We start from the raw sequence: 18,590 nt of genomic DNA on the forward strand, positions 1-18,590 counted from the left end.
AGATTCATAAGCCTCTTTACATATTTTAAATGAAATGTATTCTAATACTGTGACCCAGTTTACGATGATTTATTTTATTGTCTCCATGTACTCAACTCTAGATATTTATGATGATGCTGTTTACTCATTGGGATTTTATAATCTCACCACCTTCCTTTCCACCCATTTCAGGTTCAGTATAGATTGTAGATAGCTGATCTCATCGAGGACTACCGTTGGATCTGCATTTTCCAAATCGTAGGTTCACAATCCTCTTTATTTTTGTTTGTTCAGGGGCCCTCTTGTTATTGTAAATTAAATTAATATTTTGGCTTATTGTATTTCAGTATGTATAAATTATTTAGCTTTTACGCTATAAAAATTATTCACGTATAACTATATAAATATTGTTTTTATAAGAAAATAGAATATTTTTCTTAATATTTTTTTTATTTTCTTATTATATTTAAATAACCGTAATTTCGTTTTAAATAAAGATTTTAGACTTTTAAACTCATTTTGATATGAATTATGTGTTTTGTACTTGTATATTTCGTTTTAGCCAGTTTCGAAATTTTTGAGAAAAAAATTACCAAAATACCCCTATGTGGCGAAAATTTTATTTTGATTGTTTTTGATCTAAAATAGTGTATATTCTCTAAAAACTAGATATTTAAAAACGATTGCTCACAGGAAAGGAAAGAAAACTGATATGTAAGCCTTGGCGGGGTTCCGGTTGGCATTCCGGAAAATGAGTGTCAATCAGGGACGTTGCGGCGATTGTCATGGGCTCGAAGGGAGTTCCGGGTCTTGACACTCGGTCCAAGCCTTTGTGAGTTGAAAAAATATGGGTTGGGTTTGGTTAGCTCATTTTTTACATAGGTCATCAAAACTTCAACCTAGCTCATCCCTTGCTAGCCTATTTTTTTTCATTTTTTTTAATTCTACCTAACAAATTTTCTATCAATAAAATTGTTCTATGATTTAATCCATAAATTGAATAATAAAAACTTATTACAAACAAATAAATTACACCAAATATAAATAAATAAATAAATTATATAAATAAAATTTAAATCTTTAATACAAACTATCATCCCATAAACATAAATACATAACCAAATAATAGAAATTTTAAGACTGATTTATATCCTCCTCAATTTTCATCCTTAAGCAAAACATTTAAAATTTGTTTAGATTGCAATGATGTCTTAAAGTTTGAATCATTATCAATTTATCATCTAATATTCATTGACATAAAAAAAAAAGAGATAATAAGCTTTAATTTAAACTAAAATTATTAATTTGACAAATAAAGATTAAAAATATTAAAATATATAAAATAAGTAATATCATTGATAATTAAATTATTAATTTTATATAATTAAATATATAAAATTGTTAATTTTTTTTGACTCGCAGTGATAACTCATCCCAGTTCACTGATCAAATTGGTTGATCCATTTAAATTCAATTTGAATATGAGTTTAAATTTTTAAATTCAATCCATCTCATATTTAATAAAAAAATAATCGACCTAATGGGTTAGACCCATTTTGACAGCTCTAATAATCACCCACCTTACTCCTACCTTTATTCTCTGGAACAACTTTATCTTTTTCTTTTTAGATTTCTTCTAACCAAAGTCATCTGAAGAAAGAAAAGCAGTAAAGACATACCATCAACGGCAGATGTTGGAATCTGATATTGTAATGAAAGTTAAAAGTTCATAAATGATATTTTCAATTGTTGTATTTGAATTGATGTTGTTCTTGAAAGTTTTCTCATTTTCTAACCAGACAAAGAGATACGGCACACTCTCTCGTTAGCCATGCAAAGGGTACTTCCTTGTCCCCCCTCCCCTCCTCGCAGATAGTTTAAACTTTACGCAATTTCGTAGTAACTTCTCTCTGATGTGTTTATTTTGCTTCTCTCCGAGGAAATGTACCATTAAATTATAAAAAATCTCGAAAACAGGTGGCTGAGACTTGAGACATGGGGCTTAGGTAAGAGTTGGAGGGTTAGGCCAACTGTCACCGTCCACATATACGCCTCACAAGTTCAATCTTTCTCTCTAATACATAACCGATGTTCTGAAACCATGGTATCTTGCCAAGCAGCGTCCATGGTTGCCTTAGTAGCAGTGTCTACCCTTTGTTTCAAATTTGTCTGAGACGCTGAAAAAACACGAAGAGAAATGACTAAGTTGACGTTCTCTTCTTTGAAATCTCCTGCATGCATCCAACCAACGAAATTCAATCGACCAGTACCTTTCCTCCAAAGCCGACGTGGTCCTTTTGACTTTTCAACGCTAATGGAGTTGGAAAACGCTATGGTTCGTGATGAGGTTTGGAACTGTAAAAGTAAAAGAATTCTGATATAACCCAGAGTTTTGGAGCCATATTTATTGTAAAAAGAAACCATCAAGCAATGGAATCATTCCCTGGCATATACATGTTGTAAATTAATCTTGGTCCCAACAATGGAACGAGGCAACGGAGCATCAGTTCTTCCACTCCATCGATGATCGAGGCAAGGTGTCTGCCTGAAGGTCTAATCATAGCTTTTGACTTTTTGGGTCAGGATATTAATTGGAAGGAAAGGAAAGAATCGTTGACAAATTTTTTTCCTATTTCGACAGCTGCTGGTTACACAAGGTAGATCACCGACGTTACTTTTTTCCTCCACTTTCAGCGGCCAAAAAATTTTGAAACAGGCAAGTACATATCTAACCGACACGTAAAACGTGGAGTGTCTGGTTTGAAACCAGGAGCTGCTCTATTATTTTATCGTAAACTTTTTGTCCTGGCTTTTCATTGTCCAATCACTAACTGACTAATACCTGGAGTTTACCGCAAGCCAATTATTTCCGTTTACCCTTTCAAAACAACTGGCCTGCGGGTATTTACCGGCATGCTTTGTCTGTGTTTACTTATATGTTTATCTTGGAATCCACTGGAGAAGGTATCAAAAGGGTAAGAGGTTTCTGTCCTGATAATTAAAAAAGATTCTGGCTTTTGCTTTTAGCTAAGGCAGGAAGCATGCGTCTTTCTTTTCTTTTACTCTTCCTGAAATTGTTGCCAATTGGTAGGTCGTATCTAATCTATCATCCCCTCTTGTTTACAAAAAGACTCTGTTTCTGTGCGATGGAGTGTGGGCTTGCTGTGGTTGGCGAGAACCTGCTGTCTACTCTCCTTGACGTATTGTCCGAGGAGTTGGCCGCCCCTATGCTGCTGGAGTTTGCTCGCAAAGAACAGGTCCATGCCCATCTCAAGAAATGGGAGACCATCCTCTTCAAGATTCAGGCAGTGCTCGAAGACGCAGAGGAGAGGCAATTCACTGATCGGGTTGTTAAAATCTGGCTTGATGAGCTCAAAGACTTGGCTTACGACATCGAGGATGTTCTTGATGACTTTTCCACTGAAGCTCTTCGACAAAAGTCCAAGGAGCAGAGTCAATCAATCACCGGCAAGATACGAAAATTTGTTACTTCCTTTTTGAACCATTTTACTTTTAATTATAAAATGGCATCTAAAATAAAGGAAATTACGGCAAGATTGGAAGATGTTGTTAAACAAAAAGATGTTCTTGGTTTGACAGAAAGTGTTGGGGGTCGCCGTGATAGAGTGCTGCGAAGGATTCCCAGTACTTCTTTGGTGAATGAATCCCTTGTTTTTGGTAGGGAAAGTGACAGGGACCATATTATTAATGAACTTATTCTGAAGGAGGAAGAATCAAGTGATGGTGGGATTTCTGTGATTCCCATTGTTGGAATGGGAGGATTGGGGAAAACTACTCTTGCCCAGCTCGTTTATAATGATGCCAGGGTTGAGACTTTCTTTAAATTGAGAGCTTGGATTTGTGTTTCCGAGGAATTTGATGTTGTTAGGGTGATGAAAACTCTGTTAGAATCCTTGACTTCAAGGGCTTGTAATGTGATTGACTTGAACGGGCTGCAAGTAAAAGTAAAGGAGATATTGTCTGAGAAGAGATTTCTGATTGTTCTAGATGATGTTTGGAATGAGAACTATAATGATTGGACGGTTCTTCGCAGTCCTTTAGAAGTAGGTTCTGCAGAAAGTAAAATCATCATTACAACCCGTAGTCAACGAGCTGCATCAATGATGGGAACTGTTTCTGCTTATCATTTGAAAGAAATGTCTCATGATCATTGTTTGTCTTTGTTTACACAACATGCTTTAGGGAGTAGAAATTTTGATAATTATCCACATTTGAAAGAAATTGGTGAGGCAATTGTGAAAAGGTGCAAGGGCTTGCCATTGGCTGTTAAAACGCTTGCAGGCCTTTTGCGTTGCAAGATAGGTTATCATGAATGGGAAGATATACTGAATAGCAGGATATGGGATTTACCAGAAGATAATGGTGCCATTCTACCAGCCCTGAGGTTGAGCTACCATTATCTTCCTTTTCATTTGAAACCATGTTTTGCTTATTGTTCACTATTCCCTAAGGACTATGAATTTGAGAAGGATGAATTAGTTCAATTATGGATTGCAGAAGGTTTTATCCATCAACTTAAAGGAATGAAGCAGGTGGAAGGCTTAGGTTTTGAGTATTTTCATGAATTATTATCAAGGTCTTTTTTTCAACAATCAAGTGTTAGCAAGTCATGTTATATGATGCATGACCTCATTAATGATTTAGCTCAATATGTTGCTGGTGAAGTTTGTTTCAGGTTGGAGGACAAGATAAGTAGCAATGGGAAATGCTATGTTTCCAAGAGGGCTCGCCACTCCTCATTCATTCGTCAGAAGTATGATGTTCACAAAAAATTTGAGTCCTTCTACAAAATGAAATGCTTAAGAACATTCCTAGCATTACCTGTCTTTGTGTCAGATCTGGAAGGAGAATGCTATTTAACTAAGATGCTGTTCCAAGACCTGCTGCCAAAACTTAGATGCTTGAGAGTGCTATCTTTCAGTGGTTATTGCATAAGTGAGCTGCCAGACTCTATTGGTGATCTCAATCACTTACGATACCTGAATCTGTCTCGCACTAGAGTTAAATGCTTACCTGAGTCACTGTGTGCCCTCTGCAATTTACAGACGTTAAACTTGAGCGGCTGTAAGAAACTTACTAAATTGCCTCAACGAATGGAGAATCTCATTAGCCTCCATTATCTTGATATTGCTGATACTGATAATCTGAGGGAAATGCCACTACATATAGGTAATTTGATCAATCTCAAGAAGCTGTCAAAGTTTATTGTGGCAAAAGGCAGTGGGCCTAGTATAAGAGAGTTGAAAGGCTTGTCTCGTCTTCAAGGGCAGCTTTCTCTATTTGAGTTGCAAAATGTGGCAGTGATTCGAGATGTAAGGGTTGCCAATCTAAAGGAGAAACGTGGACTTGATGAGTTAGTCATGAAATGGAGTGATGCTTTTAATGGTTTTCAGAGCAAAGTAGATGAACTTGATGTTCTCGACATGCTAGAACCCCATCAAAATCTGAAGAAACTCAGCATATTGTATTATGCAGGATCGAAGTTCCCATCTTGGATTAGGATCCCTTCATTTGTTAACATGGTGTGCTTAAATTTCCGTGATTGTTCAAAAATCACATCATTACCGTCTCTTGGGAGGTTACCTTCCCTCAAGTACTTGCACATTGAGGGAATGACTGGACTAAGTTTTGTGGATTCTGAATTTTATGGGGCTACGTCTTATTCTGATGAGCTTTTTCCATCCTTAGAGACTCTAACATTTGGAAAAATGTTGAAGTGGGAGAACTGGTCTCAGCCCCAGGTGTTTGAAGCTGCAAATAAAAATTTCCCTCATCTTCAAGAGCTTGTGATGTGGAATTGTCCAAAGTTGGTAGAGGCTTTACCCAACTCCCTTACTTCCCTTGTAAAGCTTTCCATTTGTGAATGTCCACAGCTTGCAGCCTCTTTTCTGAGTCTCCCATCTCTTCGTGAATTGAATTTAGAACAATGTAATGAGCAGTTTCTTACAAAGTTCATAAACCTCACTGCTCTCACTAGGTTGAAAATTGAGAACATTTCAAATCTTTCTTACTTACCCAAAGACTTCACATGCTTGGTATCACTTGAAGGTCTTGAAGTTGAAGATTGCAGTCAACTGACATCCCTGTTGCAAGAGGGTGCCAGATTGGAAAACCTTTATCGTTTGAAGCGTTTAGCAATCATGAAGTGTCCTCAACTGTTGTGGTTGATAGATGATGAAGATGAGCTACCCTCCAGCCTAGAGTATCTAGAAATAGAAGATTGCACCAAACTGGAGAAGCTTCCAAATGGGCTAGAAAAGCTTAGATCATTAAAAGATTTGAGTGTTAAATGGTGCCCCAAACTAAGGTCTTTCCCAAATAGGGATTTGCCATCTATGCTAAAAAATCTGGCAATCTTGGGATGTGAATCTTTGGAGTCTTTACCTAAGGGACTGGTGCATTATGATAACGGCAGAATCACTACATGTCATCTTGAAAACTTGGAGATTCTTGGATGTCCATCCCTCAGTTTGTTTCCACCCGGTGAGTTACCAGCTGCCCTTAAGCAACTTGAGATTTGGGATTGCAAACAGTTGGAGTGTATTCCAGAGAGATTGCTTCAGAACAGTAGGTCACTTGAATTCATTCGTATTGGAAACTGTGAAAAACTGAAAGCCTTTCCTCAGTGTATGTACAGCTTTGAACATCTAACTGAGCTGCATGTAAATCAATGCCCGTCCTTGCAGTCTTTTCCAGAAAGTGGATTGCCCATCCGTACCCTCAGAACAGTCTCAATCTCCAATTGTGTGAATCTCAAGTCCTTACCCAATAAGATGCATGACCTCACATCTCTGCAATATCTCACAATATTTGGCTGTCCAAGTGTAACATATTTTCCAGAAGGTGGTTTTCCACCAAACGTGTTATCACTTTCTATTTGGGGTTGCAAGCAACTCAAGCAACCCTTTGCAGAGTGGTGCCTAAACAAGCTTACATCTCTTAAAGACTTAAATGTTGGTGATTTTGATATAGATATGACTTCCTTCCCAGAAGACTCTACAATTCCACGAACTCTTGTCCACCTTCGAGTCCAGAGTCTACCTAATCTGAGATTTCTATCCAAGGGGCTCCAGGACCTCGTTTTTCTTGAAGGATTAGATGTTTGGGATTGCCCTAAGCTCCAGTTCTTGCCAAAGGATGGTCTGCCTATCATGCTTGGTGTACTTCACATCAGAAATTGCCCTCTTTTAAAAAATCAATGCTTAGATGAGAAAGGTGCATTTTGGCCAATTATTTCTCACCTTCCTCTTGTGAGGATAGATTATGTTGATATCTGATGAACAAACTTAAGCAGATTGGATTCTCAGATGGACGGCAAAAACAGAAGTGCCAATACCTCCTACTGTTCAACCAGGTAAAACCCTTTGCTGCTTGAACAACTCCTCTGGCCCTCAACTTAGCACATATTTACTGATAATATTTCAGCTGTAAATTTTGTGTAAAAGAAGATTTAAAAACAATTTATACTACCTCCCTAACTATTGGTGCATGTGAAAGGAGGCATGCTGCATGACATTGTTGCCCTTTAGAAGAAAGAGAAAGATGCAAGGTTTACTTAATGAACATGCTCATGAGAAGATTCTCACACTAATTTTCTTAGCTTTTAATTTTGAAATTAGTTAGATGTATCTGTTAATTAGCTCACCTTCTCCTCCCTTTCCCCCATTCCAAATTACATTATGCCTCTAGCTTTATCACACCCTAACCTGCTTGTTATGTTATTGTCATTGCTCAGTTTACCATCAAGTGAATAATAATTAGTGTTGTTATCCCTTATACGCTATAGAAAATATCGAGAGCATGATCTCTCTGTTTGGTTGCAGATTGCTGGTTTGAGCATCTTTGCTCCTAAAGAAATGGCTGACTGCTGTACTCAGAGGATCATATGCTAAGCAGTGTAATTCTTCTAATGTAATGATACTCAGAAGAAAAACATTAATGTTACCTCATAATTCAGATTCTTAGCATGTCCTACATTTCCAGGACTCTTAATTGCAGCTACCTTCTGTTAATATGTAATGGAGAAAGTTTCACAGTTCAGACAGCAAGTTGTATTTTCTCTTGCAATAGAAGTTGTACAATCCTCTTTGTCATTGCCACTCAGGTATGCCCATCCGCCATTGGCTTCATAATTCTTTTTCTTTTTTAAAGAAAAAAGGGGGAAAGTTCAGGTGTCTGCAGTTAACCACTCGAAGCAAAATTTATTTGAAAAGAAAATTTCTATCTGATACTACAATGTGTATAACTTGCCTTTCCGATGCAGAACTCTTGTGCCTCTTGACTTAGCATTGTGATTTATTAATATGTTTTACTGCTGTGCAATTTGGAAGAAAGAAGATAAGAAGTAAATTATATCACCAATTCTGTGACCAGTAGTGCATTTAACTCAGATGGGCACACTGTTACACCATTATATCCCTTGAGAAGAAGGGAAAAGATAACAATATGTGCTCAAGGAGCATGCTAGGAAGAAGATTATTGCGGGTGTATCAATTTCTGTCTCTTCCCACAAGATATTGCAATATCGTCCAAAACCAGTTTGTTATGTGATCTTCATTGTTCGGTGTAACTTCCCAACTGCCTCATTGGCAACTTGACGCATGATCATCTCCAACTTGGTTACTGTATTGCAGTTCAACCATCTTTGACTGCAACCTGTTCAGCAAACTTCCTCTCTCAATTCTGCAATAGAGGAAATTCAGTTCTCAATGTGCCCGCTAATAAAGTATACACAAGCTTGAAGGCATACATCGAGTTTCTTTCTTTTCTTTTTTTCATTTAAGGGAAAAATCTGAGAACAATATAGGGATATCTAGTAAGATAAAAGTTATGGATTGAATTTAACATTGAACAGAAAATAGCAGCATATTGAGAGTAAAATCCATGTTTAGTTGTGTATGGTAATAAACAGGCCATTGAGTTTTTGACAGATGAGCATCTGAACCAGAAATATTAAACTTTTTTTTTTATGGAAATTTATTCGACATAAAGGCCAAAATCTTGTGATTTCTTCGGCTCAGGCCAAAATCTGGTAAATTTGAGGCTTTCGCAGACCATTGATCCCAACACAAGGAAACTAAGTTGCTGCTTGGAATCATCTTTTGCAGAACACTACTATAGCTAAGTTGCAGTACATATATACTCTTGATTTTGCATCAGATAAATCAAGTCATCAGCAAGGATTTTATACAAATTCCAATAGAAGTGCAACAAAAACCAAAAGTAGAAAGAACCCTATGTACATTCAGACCTTATTCGGCATATCTTTTTCAGTCTATTTCAAGGCAAGGGATGTTGGATATCATGGGCCAGTATTCGCCTCTGTCTTTCTTGCACTTGTCTTGTAAAACAAGACAGCCAGAGATGCATAATCGTCCAAGTGAGGCTGGCAGGCCTGTCTTTGGTAGGTATCGAAGCTTGCGGCAGTCTTTAATGTGTAACTGTTCGAGAGCTGTGAGGCTTTCGAGTGCCCTCGACAGCGATTCCAAATTCTGGAGGCTTTCCATGCGAAGATCGGTCAGAGTTGAAGGAAGCATTACGCCCTCTTTATCTGGAAAGGAAACCATGTCTGCAGCAGGGCATGTACCAGCAATTTTGATTTTCGTAAGACAGTTGAGTTTGTCCAGGCCCCACACTGACATCGGCTTCTTCAGGTTTATACAGTTACGGAGCTTGAGTGAAGTTATGTTGGGTGGCAAACTACCAGGTGGAATGGATTCGAGAGCCATGCAGTCAGATAAACTCAGTTTGCGAAGGGATGTGACGTTCTGCATCTGCTTTGGCAGGGACCTGAGATTCGAACAGTTGGATATGTGGAGAATTTTAAGATTGGGGATTGACAACCCACTTTCCAGGAAGGATTCCAAAGCAAGACAATCTTTTATACACAAATATTCAAGAAGAGATGCGCTATTCCAATTGTCATCAGGAAGAAACTGTAGATTGTTACAGTTTACTATACTCAACCTCTTGAGTGTCAAGGGCAACTTGCCATTTGGGACGGATTTCAGAGAAGGGCATCCTACAATCTGCAACTCTTCAAGAAGGCAAAAGGGGTTGTTGCAGTCTTTCATCCTAAACGTATCAGGCAATGACTCCAGAGCCTCACAGTCATGGATTGTAAGGCACTTTAGTGTATAGGGCAGCCCCATCTCTGGAAAGCAAACAAATTTTTGGCAGCCTTCAATCCTGAGATCTTTAAGAGATGAGAAGCGGCATAGCCCTTGCTTCTCTCCGACCAAGGATACAAGCTCGGGACAATTCTTTAGTACTAAACTCTTTAGCCGAGGCAGGTTTTCTGATTCTGATCCATTCCACCAGAAACAGGTAAGTTCATTGCAACCTTCAATCTCTAGAACTTCAAGTTTCACCAAGGCCTTTGTAAGCTCTTCAGTTAAGCAGGCAAGGCCGGAAATTCTCTCCAATTTCAATTTGGTGATGGAGCTGTGATTAACCATACTTTTAAGGATTGCGTCACTGCTGTCTGCAACATTCAATTCACCTAAGCATGGGAAGCTTAAAGGTGAATTTGTTAACACTGGGCACATTTGAACATCTAGTTTTACCAGAGAACAAAGGTTTCTAGGTAAGTTTCCAGTCAACTTAGGACAGTTGTGCAGTATAAGCTCACGAAGAAGAGGGAAAAGTTCAACATTACCAACAGATGAAATCCATTTCTTCCATTCTTTCATGTTCTCGAACCTCAAGAACTCCAAAGATGGAAAAGCCTTAACAAAAGGAAAACCCTCCCCGTAAAATTCAGGGTCCAAACTTGTCACCGCATGCATGCCCTTTATATTCAACTTTCTGAGCAATGGTAGTCGCCCGAGTGATGGCAATGATGTGCAATTTATACAATCAGAGAGGTCTAGATGCTCTATTTTAGCAAAAGAAGGATTCCCAACCCAATAAGGGAACTCTCCAGCTCCATAATTTGAAATAGAAAGCCGCTGCAGATCTTTTGGAGGGCACAGTGACTCAAGGATCTGCAATTGGTTGGGTCCGTTTCTAGAGAGATTTAAATCATTGCTCCATTCCAGGGCTAACTCCTTCAAATCAAGCTTGTGCTTTAGATTGGCAACCCTTGCATCTTGAATATCCACCACGTTCTGCAGCCTTTGAATGGAAAGCTGACCTTGAAGAGACAAATTCTTTAAGTCTCTTAATGTCAGCCCACCAGCTTTCCCGATGATAAATTTGGGCAGTACCCGGAGACTATTCAAATTCCCTAGTCCTGATGGCATCTCTTGTAGCTTGGGAGTATCACTGATGTCAAGACGATGCAATTTAATCAATCTACTGGTTCCAACAGGCAAAGCAGTAAGTTCTCTGCAGTGGTTTAGTATTAATATTTGTAAGTGGTGAAGATAACCAACTGACTCAGGGAGCAATCTTATTGCACTTCTAGACAAATTAAGGTACCGCAGATGCTTCAGATAACCGATCGAATTCAATAGGTCTCCAATGAAATAGCCACTCAAGGATAACACTCTTAAGCGTTTTAGTTTTGGCAGCAATTGGTGTGATACCTTACTACTTAGATAGCAATATTCTCTCTGATGTAATAAAGGCAATGCTAGGAATGACCTTACATCCTTTCTTTTGCTAAAGATTTCAAACCTCTGTGAGACATCGTATTGATGACGAATGAATGAGACATGGCGAGCCTTTTCAAAAGAATGTTGGCCATCATCAATCTGCACTTCATGCTCCATGTTAAAACACAAGTCCCCGGCAACAGATTGGGCAAGATCAATAATGAGGTCATGCATTAGGAACAGCGATTTGTTATTATTTGACTGTTGAAAAAAGGACCTTGATAGCAGATCAGAAAAGTACTCGCGGCCTATGTCTTCCGGTTGCTTATCCCCTTTTTGTTGCACAAAACCCGCTGCTATCCATAAAAGAACCAATTCATCTCTATCGAATTCGTGGTCCTTTGGAAACAGAGAGCAATAAGCAAAACATGGCTTCAAATGAGAAGGGAGGTGATGGTAACTCAATCTTAAAGCAGAAAAAATGCCTCCTTTCTCTTCTGTTAAATCCCACATCTTGCTCTTGGATACAGCTTCCCACTCTTCGTAGGTCACCTTGTTGCGCAGGAGGCCTGCCAAGGTTTTTACTGCCAAAGTCAATCCCTTGCATTTCTTCACTATTTCTTCGCCAATATCTTTCAGATGTGTATGCCCGTCAAAGTTTTCTCTTCCCAGAGCATGGCGGGCTAAAACAGACAAACAATCATCATATGCCAACTCTTTTAACTGATAAGCAGGCAGGGTACCTGTCATTTTAGCAACGTTTTGATTGCGAGTCGTGATGATGATTTTGCTTCCCGACTTGGCAAATTCCAAAGGGCGGATAAGGCTAGTCCAATCAACGTAGTTATCATGCCAAACATCATCCAAGACAAGTAAAATTTTCTTCTCAGATAGCTCCTCTTTCAGCTTGATATGAAGCAAGTTCAGGTCGTTGGTATCAGGAACTCCACCATTAACAGACTGTGAAACGGCTTTCATGACCTTTATGACGTCGAAATCTTCTGAAACGTAGATCCATGCTTTTGAGTCGAAAAACCCTGCTACTTTATCATCATTGTAAACCAGCTGAGCAAGAGTCGTCTTGCCAATTCCTCCCATTCCAACAATGGGAATCACTGGCACTTCAGCATCACTTGTTGTCTCCACCAGCAGCCGCTCAACTATGGCTTCCGTATCTTTCTCCCTACCGTAAACATTGACTTCATTGACTAAACACGTTGTGGGCAATCTTTGATCCCTTGCCTTGTAGGCCCTTCCCTCAACATTCTCTCTTAATTCGAGGTCGCTCTTTTGTGTCGCAATCTCCTGCAGTCTAGCATCGATACCCTTTATCTTTGACCTCATCTTGACCCTAAACGTGCCAGCACCCCATTTAAAACAACTTAAACTAGGAGGGTTGTGCCAGCATCTTACCGTTCTAATGCTGGTACGAGGTTGTGCTGTCAACCTGCGTCGCAAAGCTTCGTAAGCAAACTCGTCTAACACGTCCTCAACGTCGTAAGCCGAGTCTCTTAGCTCGGTCAACCAGATTTTAACTGTCCTATCTGTCACTTGCTTCTCTCCTGCATCAGTGAGAACTGCATTGATAATCAGCAGCTTTTTCTCCAACTTTTTGAGGTCAACATAAAGTTTCTCCTTCTGGGCAAAATATATCAGGTCAGAAGCGTTAAACTTGTCAAGCAGCGCCTCAAACATGGAAGTGAAAAAAGCTTCTCCGATTGCAGCTAATGCTTCCATCAGGGATCATAAATATTTTGCAGAAACAAATTAAAGGGGTTTAAGATTGTAGTTAATAGAAATGGAACGAAGAGAGGGAATCCTCAGAAGCAGAACAAGACCAGAGATTAGGATCAAAGTCAAGCACTGAGTTTTCTGTGCTAGTTGTTCTCTTTGCATTTACCGAAACCAACTTCTCTTCCTTCCTGAATCCTGGAAACTTTCCCTGTCTGGGATTTGGGAGGTCCCACAGGGAAATTGGCAGGGGTATTTCCTGATTGACTAAGTTTAAGGTCTTTGTTGATTGAGGTTAACATCAGTACACTTCTCCCTGACCCCAAGCTTACACTAGTCGGCTGTACTAAAAAACAAAGAGGCAAAGGCCGACAAAAACAAAAGCAGAACTTCCCCCTTTGGACTAATTTTTTTCCATCTCTTCTTTTCTTCTGGTTTGTGGAAGAAGAGCGCTTCTGGACTTTAGCAGGCGCAAATTTTCCATGGCTGTTTCCTGGTAAAAAATTACGTAGAGCACAGAAATTAATAGGGGAAAAATCAAAGAAGCCACATTCCATCTTCTTATACAAGGCAAATACTATACGTTACAGCAGAGAGAAAAAGCAACTGATACTAGAGAAATTTTGGGTCAATCTGGAGTCTGGAAAAAGAAAACCTTTTACTCTCCAGTCTTCCACCTGTTAAACTTTGTTTTCCTGATCACCATGCAAGTTTTATTGGCACACTGTTTTCTTTTTTTTTTTTTAAACCAATTTGCATTCCTTTGTTTCTTGGAACATTGAATCAAGCTAAGAATTGAAGTCTGTAGAATCAAATTGTTTCAAGATTTGAATGTTTATTAGCAAAGTACTAAGTATCTTTTGCAAGGAAACGTGAAAGAAAAGCAAAAAACGAGCAAGACAACCTTGGAGTTTGGGTGGTTGGTAATCGTACTAATCACAAAGATGTTCTGTTTTTCTCTGGCCATTAATCAGAATCCATAACGAAATTCCGTTGGAAGTTTTGCCTGGTCAAAATTGGAGGCCTAGCCTTAGCAATGGGGACCATGGGGTAAATATCAAATTCAGTCATTACCAGGAAATGACATAGTTTTTAAAAATGGTAGTGCTCAATGATGCATTAGCTTCTTTTGGAATAAAAATAAAAATATCCTCTTGCTGCTGTGTTTTGTCTTAAATATATATTTTTTAGAGTTTTTTTTTTAAATGGATCTCATGCATAAGGTGTTTTTGACAATAAATCTTTTTATAATTTTAACTATTTTTAATCAAGAGAATTAAAATTTGAACAAAATTACCCTTAATGAAACTGACCAATTTATTTGACTCTACGTCTCAACTCGAAACCTATTAACAAGTAAGTATGTTTAGGTCTGCGCCTCAAACCAACTCATATTCTTTGAGCTTTTCTCGCCAGACTATTCATCTCTAGAGTATTCCTTATCAGAAAGCAAATGCTTAAGTATTTTGAACATGTTAGAGTAATTTTTGATACACGAAGAAAACGTTTGAGCGTTTTGAATATTTTTAATTATTTTGAGTGATTTTTGATATATGAAGAAAAACTTTTGAATATTTTAAACATTCTTTATCAAGTAGGCATATTCGTTAATTATGTTATTAAATGGAATATGGTGTATCGTCTGAAGTTATTGATCTTGTTAAATGGAATTCAGTAGTTTTTGTGATTTTTGGGCATTGCGTGACTGACTTTGAGCATTACGTGACTAGTTTTTAAGTATTGTGTGACTGGTTAATATGACATTGCGTGATTAGTTGATAAGCATTATGTGACTTATTAGTAAGGTATTACGTTACTTGTTAGTAAGACTTTGCTTGACTTGTTAGTAAAGTATTGTGTGACTTAGGTATTATTTAAAAATTAATCACACAATATCTAAAAACCAGTTACGTAATGTCTAAAAACTAGTCTAGTCACGTAATATCTAAAAATCAGTCTCTCGCAATACTTAAAAATCAGTCCAATTAATTTCAACTTCTCAACTTTGGGGTTTTATGAATAAATTAATAAACTAAAAACTTAAAACACATACTTTTTTTTTGCTAAGCCATGAAATTATGCATTTCATAAAAGATAAGTTACAAAACTCTATAACCCTCCAAAGCAAGACAAAATATATTCCTATCGGGAAAGCCTTGCTCACTCTCTTATAAAAAAACAAAATATACCTTATTTACAAAATATTCTCTGAATAATTTCAATTCAAAATTTTATTAAAAAGATAAAAATCCCTAACAAACATTCTTAACAATCATCTCAATTTCAAACACAACAAAATCGTCAAAAAAATAAAATAAAATAAAAAAGAGCTTAATGTCATCTTTGCTGTTTGGATAGCAAGATAGACAGTATTTGATCAGAGAGAAAAATCGAGATTTTATTTTGAAATTTTTGTTTGGATGGCGGGATATAGAAAATTGAAACTATTTTAATTTGTATGAAATTGTTTAAAAAATATTATTATCAAGTCATGTCAAAAATTGATTAAAAATAATTAAAATTATAAAAAATAATATTTTTGAATTGAACTTACGAGAAATGTTATTTTTCATAATTTCTTCTATTTTTTATTATATTACACGAATCAAACGACAAGAAATTAATTTAATCATTACTATAATTAATTTGATTATTACGGTACGTTGCTTGATACCATGAGTAATTGTTTCAAGTCATGGGGTATACTTATTTGACAAGATCTATAAACTAAATTTATTAACAAGATAAATAGAATGAATGCATGATCTTTCCTAGAAGCTTGCATTCCCCGTTTTTGGTGAGGCATAAGGGAAGAAGCCTTGTTTCTTCTCTGGTGTGTGTGTGTGTATATATATATATATCAGTGACAGCCTGTTTCAACCAAGAACCCTCCCTCCTTCCCTTTCTCTTTCACTCTACTCAAAAGAATTCTAGTGTAGGTGTTCCTTTGCAGGCACTACTTAATTCCCCAGAGCCGCTTAAGTTTGCTTCCCAACCGGCAGCCTCCAGAAATGGGAGGAGAATTTTTGCTTAAGATCTGGGTCAACGCTCTCAAGGACTTTCATTACGATATGGAGGATTTGCTTGATGAGTACTCCATCGAAACTCGACAGTGTAAATGGAGCACAGAATGTCAAGAAAGCACTGCCGAGGTACGGAAACTTGTTTCTTGCTGTTATATTGAACTCGATCCAAGCCTTGTTAGGGTAATTAAACCAGTTTCACTGTGAACGAGTTTTGGCTAATGATGTGTATGAATTGGATTTGCTTCAAGAGAGAGTAGAAGAAATTGTTAGAATGAAATCTTTCATAGTCCTAGGTGATATTTGTAATGAGAACTATAAGAATTGAATTCGCTTCCATGGTCGTGGTTCCTTCGAAGTAAGTTATTTGGGAAGTAAAACCACTGTCATGACCCTAAGATGTGTGTCCATGATTGAAAGTTCTGGGTTACCATTCGAAAGAAATGGGTAACATCAATCTTTGGGGAGAAGAAAATTTGATGATCAGCTGTTTATGAAAGTGATTTGCAAAGAAATAGTGAAAGGGTACGAGTGTTTACCAATTGGTTACAATGCCTCTGACCGGTTTTGCAGCCAATGGCAAACACCATCTTTCCACCATATTTTCCTTGACAAAATGCCAACTGCATACTTTCATATTCGGATGCTCATCAAAATTTCTTCTCCCTGAGATAAGATGTCATTAATTTCTTTCGATTATGATGTAATTATATGACAGTAATTTTACTTCCTGAACAGCCTAGTACTTCAGAAGAAATACTGCAAAGAGCCATTGGATTCTCATAGATAGTTTTCATTCCAAATATCATCTAGAACTATGAAAATTTCCTTTCAATCTCACTTGTAATGAATTCAGCTTATTGGCATTACAAGGCTTGGAACTCACCCATGGTAACAGTACTGTTTTCATGTCCCTAACAACATCAACTTCTTCAGAAACAAAAATCAAGCTTTCAATTCAAAGAAATGCTTAACTGTTAACATTATTGTTGTATATTTAGCAAGGGTTGTCTTCCCCACTCCTACCATATTATCTTGATATCGTCGGATACTTGATGATGACTCGAGGACTACTGGCTTCATCTCTGAACTTCTGGCTTTCAATTCAAGGGTTTTTTGCTCCTGAGATGTATCTCTAAACAATGGCTTCATCTGTACTTGTCTTTGATTCAATAAAATTCTTTTTTGCTCTCTTTTTTTTCCGTCCATTGTGAAATGGGGATTTGCATCCTATTGTTGTTAAGCACGCAGATGCATGCACTTATCATCATATCAAATGCGTAGATGTTATATTTGCTGTTAAATTAAACAAAAACAGTAAAAGTAGGGATTGTCATGAAACATTACAAGGAAACTTGAGATGACAACATTTAATTTCTCCGGGACAATGCATCAATCAAAATGATGTTGTGATTGAAATTAGCTGTACAATTTAACAAACAGCCCTTTAAGCTATGTCTAGAGCATTCCTCTAACACAAGAACAAAGGTTTCATATCTCCCAGATGGTTCAAAAAACAGTAGAAAGAACCAAGACTTTTGCACATTTATAAAGAATTATGGGATTAATCCCTCTGATCACAAATTAGCCAAATTTGGATAAACAAAAGAATAATGCTTTAACTGGCCTGGTATCAGGTAGGTTACTGCTCAGGCATAAGCACATGTCAAACTGCTGTTGCATATCCAGCTTCCGAATGTATTTAAATTTTGTCGTCCTGTTACTGTTTCAGGCACATAGCTGTAGAACGTTTTTTCTCTTTCTCCTTGAACTTGTATACATTTACACATAGGCATTGGAGTGTACTAACATGTGTCTGGTTTATAGAACAGAAGAGACCCAGATCAAGAAACTGGTTTGCCAAAAGATTTTAAACGAGAAAGATAATTATGACGAAGAACTGATCAAGAAAATGTGTTCAATTCAATGCTTGATTTCTTCTTTCGTCTGTCCTACTGCCCTTGGAATTTGTAAACGTTTGTGCCCACTTTCCATTTTGAATGGTTTTAGCTCGTGATTTTGTTTAAAGCAGGCTACAATATGCTGTGTCAGGATCGACACAACTTGTAAAGTATCGCTTTGATTCATTGAATCTCATGATTTTGCTATACTTCACAAGATGAAAATAATGTGAACACTTAAATATATGATCATACTCTCATATGTAGTCGATACGAATGCATCCCTCTGAAACCGTGACATCCTGCAATGCCAGGTTTAAGGCAAATTTTATGTCGGTTCTGCAAGCTGCTCACTCACTACAGCAGGAAAACTATTGAAGCCTGAGCATGATACACAA

At 37.5% G+C, this 18,590-nt stretch overlaps 2 protein-coding genes across 3 annotated transcripts; one reads left to right on the top strand and one right to left on the bottom strand.

Annotated features, from left to right (window-relative positions):
* On the top strand, positions 1,809-8,095 carry LOC18614580 (putative disease resistance RPP13-like protein 1). Of its 2 annotated transcripts, none has more exons than XM_018121653.1 (4): positions 1,809-2,530; positions 2,621-2,954; positions 3,071-7,354; positions 7,824-8,095. In XM_018121653.1, the coding sequence occupies exons 2-3, from the start codon at positions 2,893-2,895 to the stop codon at positions 7,275-7,277; spliced, it is 4,269 nt and encodes a 1,422-aa protein (XP_017977142.1). In that variant the 5' UTR covers positions 1,809-2,530; positions 2,621-2,892; the 3' UTR covers positions 7,278-7,354; positions 7,824-8,095. The 2 variants fall into 2 exon arrangements, with proteins under 2 accessions (XP_017977142.1, XP_017977149.1); XM_018121660.1 differs by having other exon boundaries at positions 1,813-2,530; positions 3,110-7,354.
* Positions 8,224-14,173, bottom strand: LOC18614653 (putative disease resistance RPP13-like protein 1). The gene is made up of 2 exons (XM_018121666.1): positions 9,251-14,173; positions 8,224-8,682 (listed from the first exon to the last, which is right to left on the bottom strand). Exon 1 carries the CDS (start codon positions 13,272-13,274, stop codon positions 9,270-9,272), a length of 4,005 nt encoding a protein of 1,334 aa, XP_017977155.1. The 5' UTR covers positions 13,275-14,173; the 3' UTR covers positions 8,224-8,682; positions 9,251-9,269.

Source organism: Theobroma cacao, chromosome 1 (genome assembly GCF_000208745.1).
Source record: "Theobroma cacao cultivar B97-61/B2 chromosome 1, Criollo_cocoa_genome_V2, whole genome shotgun sequence".
Taxonomy (NCBI): domain Eukaryota; kingdom Viridiplantae; phylum Streptophyta; class Magnoliopsida; order Malvales; family Malvaceae; genus Theobroma; species Theobroma cacao.